At 45.9% G+C, this 6,294-nt stretch overlaps 1 protein-coding gene across 1 annotated transcript; it reads right to left on the minus strand.

Moving 5' to 3' along the window:
• Positions 1 to 326: 326 nt before the first annotated feature.
• Positions 327 to 2,831, minus strand: LOC137946236 (uncharacterized). The gene is made up of 3 exons (XM_068792456.1): positions 2,532 to 2,831; positions 2,031 to 2,129; positions 327 to 1,094 (listed from the first exon to the last, which is right to left on the minus strand). The coding sequence occupies exons 1-3, from the start codon at positions 2,829 to 2,831 to the stop codon at positions 327 to 329; spliced, it is 1,167 nt and encodes a 388-aa protein (XP_068648557.1).
• Between the last annotated feature and the right edge of the window lie 3,463 nt (positions 2,832 to 6,294).

Genomic DNA, 6,294 nt, shown 5'->3' on the forward strand with positions numbered 1-6,294 from the left:
TGGAACGTGGAATGGTAAAAGCGAATTGAGCCTTGAAGGAGGCTCAACCTAGACCTCAGGAGGGAGAATCCGACCTCTAACTTTCTACTTGATTCAACACTTGATTCTTCATTAAGCCCTTCTCCCTTATAAATAGGATTAGGGACGTGAATGACAAACCTGACCCACGGGTCACTAAGTTCACAGAAATTACAATCAAACCAACCCCAACCAAAACCAACATACATAAAAATGAAAATTCCATAATTTAATTTCTACGCCTGTTTATTACCCGGGATGCTATGGATTTCATAACATCTCCCCTCTCCTGAAGAAAGAGCTTGTCCTCATGCTCGAAGGTGCGGTAGAGAGCTTGGAAGGACGCTAGGGGCTCCAATGGGGTCTGTCGTACCCCACTGCACTAGAATCTCCCAGTCGCCCTGAATGCAGCGAGCCTGCAACACCTGAGCTGGAGTAGAAAGTACCTGACCCTCTTGCAGCAGTGGCAAAGGTGTGTGGAGGAATGGAGAGTCGCCCTGGAAGGCATTCAATTGCGAGACATGAAAAGCATTGTGGAGCTTAGCCTCTGGGGGTAGCTGCAAGCGGTAGGCTACTATGCTTGTGCGGTCCAGCACTTGAAAGGGCCCATAAAATTTGGGGATAATTTGTGAAACTTTGAGGCCGTGAGGGATAATTACCGGTAGTGTTGGAGATGAAGCCACACATAATCCCTTGGAGAGAAGACCACTTCCCGGTGCTTTTTTATCATAAGAGTGTTTCATTGCTTTTTGGGATGCTTGGAGGTGAGTGTGCACCTGATTGAGAATATCGTCCCTTTCAGATAGGGCCTGGTCCAGAGTGGACACCTTGGAAGAACCGGGTTCATACGATAAGATCTGGGGTGGATCACGGCCATACACTACGTTGAAAGGAGTTGTGCCAAGTGCGCTGTGGTAGGAAGTATTATAACAGAATTCTGCCCATGCCAGCGAGTCTCCCACAAAATAACGTAGGTACATCTCAATAGTTTTGTTGACGACTTCTGTCTGGCCATCGGTCTGCGGGTGGTGGGCGGAAGAGAAAACCAACTTGGTGCCTTGCATTTTGAAGAGTTCCTTCCAAAAAGTATTGGTGAAGATTAGTAATGGACGTAGGCACCCCATGTAATCAGACAATATAATCCATGAAGAGCTGGGCGATGTGAGCTGCTGTGTAGGGATGCGCCAGAGGCAGAAAATGGGCATATTTTGAGAAGTGGTTGCCCACTGCAAAAATAACTGATTTTCTTGAAGATGGCGGTAGTCCATCGATGAAATCTATGGAAATATAGGACCATACCTATGAAGGTAACTGAAGTGATTGGAGCAACCCTGCTGGACTTAATGATTCGGCTTTGTTCTACTGACAAGTCTGACAAGCTATCACATAGTCTGTTACACTTCTCTTCATGCCCCTCCAATAAAAATCCCGACTGAGACGAAAATATGTTTTCTGCTGCCCTCATGTGTGCTATCATGAAAAGTGGACAAGATGCTGTGAATGAGTGGCGACGTGTGATGTAGATCAATCCTATTCCAGAACAATATAAGATGATCCTGGATTGTCCAATGACTATCCATTGTTCTTCGCTCAATATTATGATATAACTTAATGAGGTCCGGATGCTTATGTGTTTCATCCCAAATAGAGTCCAATAAAAGAAGTCTAAGGTGACTGATAGCATGTAATTGTGGCATTGGCATGTCCCGGTGAGACAAGGCACTTGCCCCCACATTCAAGCTGTCCGATTTATACTCAACGGTGAAATCGAACCCCATCAATTTGCTCAACCAATGCTGCTAGGGGGAGGTGGTAAGACGCTACTCAAGGAGATACTTCAAGCTGCAATGATCGGTCCGTATGAGAAATGGGCGCCCCCAGAGATAGGGCCACCAGTGCTGGATGGCTTTCGCTAACCCGATCAGTTCCCTTTCATAGACAGTGAGTTTGTCATGGTGTTGGCCCAGCTGTCTACTGAAGTAAGCTATCAGGTGGCCATGTTGTTGTAATACTGTGCCGATACCCCCACCAGACGCATCACATTCAACCACAAACAATTCATCAAAGTCTGGTAGCTGCAAGACCGGCCCTGAAGATAATACTGCCTTTAACTGTTGAAAAGAATAAACTGCTATCTCGGACCAGAGAAATGCATTTTTCTTAAGGAGATTATTGAGTGGAGCAACAATCTATCCTTAGTTACAGATGAATTTTCTGTAATAACCAGCGAGCCCCAAAAAACCCCTTAATGCTGAGAGGGATGTGGGAAGAGACCAGTCGGTGACTGCCTGTATTTTCCTCTGGTCGACCTTCACACCCTCTGCTGATATAACGTGCCCCAGATATGCCACTTCGGATGTGCCCATGGAACACTTGGATTGGTTTAAAACCAAATGAAGGGAACATAAGATAGTAAAAACTTGGCGAAGATGATGGTGCTCGTCCCAATTTTTGCTATATACCAGGATATCATAAAAAAAAAGAACAAACTTCCTCAGAAGAGAATTAAATACCTCATTCATGAGGGCCTGGAAAGTGGAAGGGGCGTTAGATAGACCAAATGGCATGACTAGAAACTTAAAATGCCCATGGTGCGTCCTAAATGCCATCTGCTCCACATCGAACGGATGAACCCGAATCTGATGATAACCTGACTTCAGATCCAACTTCGTAAATAAGGTAGCTCCATGTAATTCATCTAATAACTCATCAACCACTGGTATAGGAAATTTATCTTTAGTTATATGAGTGTTGAGCTCCCTGTAGTCAACACAAAACCGCCAAGACCTATCATGTTTCTTGACCAGTAACATGGGGGATGAATAGGGAGACCTGCTGGGCTGAATAATTCCTTGGGTGAGCATAGTTTGGCATTGGCGCTCAATTTCATCCTTCTATAAGTGGGGGTAATGGTAAGGCTTGACCACCACTTGTTCAGTCCCCAATTTCAACCTCATACGGTGATCACAATGGCGAATAGGTGGGAGGGCACTAGGGGACTGAAATAAATCACAAAATTCTGTAAGTAAAGTAGTTAACTTACAATGCTCAGCGCTCTGGACCTAAATTTCCTGAAGAGTGCAGGGCACAGTAGCATGTGTGCCATGAAGGGTAATCTGACGTTGGGCAGCTGTAAATGTCATGGTAAGTGATTTGAAATCCCACAAGATAGGCCCCAACGTTTGGAGCCATTTAATTCCGAGTACCAAGTCAAACCCCGCCAGTGGAATGACCAAAAAATCAGCTACAAAGGAGTGCCCCTCAATACAAAATGGTGTGGCTATAGAGATACCCGCACTGGAGATTTTGGCCCCATTGGCCATTGAGACGGATATGCCGGTGTTCTGCTGAATTACATACCCAAGCTGTTCTGGGGCTGGCTGACTTATGAAGTTGTGGGTGTTGCCGGAGTCAACTAAGGCCAGTAACTGGAGGTGTTGCAAACCCGCCCAAACTTGCATTGTGTTGGATCTGTGCATGCAAGTCATAGTATGGAGTGAAATAGTTGGTGCATCCTGTTCAGCCTCAACACTGTCTTCCACTAGTTTAACTTCCTATGTGTCATCGAAGACCTCCAACCGGAATAACCTCTTGCATAGGTGACCCTGGACATATTGTTCATCACAGTTATAACAAAGGCCCTTGGCCCGCCGCTGTTCCATCTCCTTCCTGAACAGTTTTCTAATGTATGGAGCTGGTGGCGTGGAGAGTCAAATGTCTGAACGGGGTGGTGAATTTGGCCCAGGGCATGTAGTCCCTGAATAGGATGAGGGGGCATTGGTGGGCTCCCTGCTTGGCCAAGAGGGTCTTCTGACCAGGGATTCTTTGAGGACGCACTATTTAGCATCTATTGTCCTGGCCAAGTTCATAGCATGGTCCAAGTCTCGAGGGTCATGTAATTCTACCTCCAGACGTAGGGCCTCTATTAACCCAGCAGTAAAGAAATGAACATACTGAGAGGGCCTAACAAAGTTAGTGGCTCGGGCCAAGAGTTCCTGAAAGTGCTTTTGGTACAATTCGATAGCCCCCGTCTGTTTTAAATTCACCAAATCACCCAAAAGATTGCTACGGGCCGGAGGACCAAACCTCAATCTGCAAGATTATTTAAATAAATCCCAATCCTAAACCAGATGTTCATTCTTAAATTAGTGGAACCATAGAAGCGCTTCATCGAGCATATGAAATGCGGTGAAATAGACCCGGTCATCCGCAGGTGTTCTTTGATTGTAAAAGAACTGGTCACTTCGGTGTAACCAGATCAAGGGGTCTTAGACCCATCAAATGTTGGAAAATCCAATTTAACATACCTGGGCACCGAATTAGGGGCATGTGCGTGGTCCCATTGTGGGATGTGTGGAGGGGGGGGGGGGGGGGGGGTGGGGGTGGTGGCGGGTGGTGATCGTGGTGCTCGGCAGGAGGAGTGTAGCATCTAGGCGGCGACGGCTCTCAAACCACACCTTCATCCAGTTGCCGGAGGATTTTCTGGATGGAATCATTCAAAGCTGCCATTGCCGATTGAAGGTCAGTAGTGTGCTGGCGATTATCGTCAATGGCTTGATTTTGTGCCTCTGTTCCTCTATAAGTTGACGCAAATCCTCTGGGGAAGAGGAATCCCCAAGGGTGGACCTGTCTGATACCAAGATGTTGGGATCTTCCCGGGCCATGGATCTCGTCACCCTTCTTCCTTCTCTTCCCTCCAGATTTTCCCTTGACGTGGGAAGGAGTTTTCGGTGTTTGGAACGTGGAATGGTGAAAGCAAATTGAGCCTTGAAGGAGGCTCGACCTGGACCTCAGGAGGGAGAATTCGACCTCTAACTTTCTACTTGATTCAATGCTTGATTCTTCATTAAGCTCTTCTCCCCTATAAATAGGATTAGGGACGTGAATGACAAACCTGACCCATGGGTCACTAAGTTCACGGAAATTACAATCAAACCAACCCCAACGAAAACCAACATACATAAAAATGAAAATTCCATAATTTAATTTCTACGCCTGTTTATTACTTGCGATGCTATGGAGTCCTTAACAAATTATTTCACGGGTCCTTCTACAAGGTTTATTATTTTGGTTCATGTTATATGTGTTGGAAGATGGTCGTGTTATTGTTGAGGACTCAATAGCTAACCAAGTCATGCAAAGGAGGCGCACTGAGTCACAGAGTTAATAGCAGAGTTAATAGCTTTCTTTCCATATTGTTTTAAATTCGTTTTTATGCATTATTTAAGTTAAATTGCCATAGGGGCAGAATTCTAATAATTGACCCTAAAACTATGGTTGGTGTCAACCCTACTTAGAGGGCAAGGAGAATGAGAAAAAGGCAAGTCTTGAATTAGGTTAAACAAGGTTTGGAGTTCTCCTTGACGAGCTCTAGGGTTTAGAGGTCTCCGTGATGAGCTCTAGGTCCAGGTTCCCTCTTGAATCTGAATTTCCTTCATCCCTATTTCGATTTCTGTTTACCTTGCTCCATACCGAAGAGAAGAGGGGAATTTCTGCCCCTTTTTGGAGCACAATCAGAGACTTTAGCCTCCCATCCATCTACAACAGCCATAGAGGGGCTCTCTCTGTTGGGATCTTCCCGGGCCATGGATCTCGGCACCCTTCTTCCCTCTCTTCCCTCCTGATTGACTATTGATGCTGGAAGAGAACCCCTATTCTTTGAACGTGTAATGGTGGAATCGGAATGGAATGGATTGAGCTTTGAAGGAAGCTCGACCTGGACCTCTGAGGGAGAATCCGACCTGGCTAAAATTAATTTACTCAATGCTTCCCTTCCTTCATTCATCTCACGTCCCTATATAGGGAATTAGGGAAAACATGCCAAAGGCCATAAGTTCAACAAATTACAAATAAACCCCTAATGAATTGAATTAAAAATAATTTAATTCCTACGCCTGTTGATAACTTGGGATGCTATGGAGTCCATAACATCACCCCCCTCCTGGAGAAAGAGCTTGTCCTCAAGCTCGAAAGAGGGGTAGAGAGCCCTAAAAGAGGCTAAGGGCTCCCATGTAGTGTCACTGGGGTCAGCATCAACCCACTGCACTAGAACCTCCCAATCGCCCTAAATACAGTGAGCCTACAACACCTGCATTGGAGTAGAAAGGACCCCACCTTCATGTAGCGGTGGCAAAGGGGTGTTTAGCAATGGGGAGTCTCCCTGGAAGGCCTTCAGTTGGGAGACATGAAACACAATTTGGATCTTGGCTTCTAGTGGAAGCTGCAAGCGATAGGCGACCGTGCCAATGCGGTCCAACACCTGAAAGGGACCATAAT

The sequence above is a fragment of the Aristolochia californica genome, unplaced genomic scaffold (assembly GCF_029961685.1).
Source record: "Aristolochia californica isolate CCGP_79_NKW_82.1479 unplaced genomic scaffold, dmAriCali1.0.hap1 SCAF_1, whole genome shotgun sequence".
NCBI lineage: Eukaryota > Viridiplantae > Streptophyta > Magnoliopsida > Piperales > Aristolochiaceae > Aristolochia > Aristolochia californica.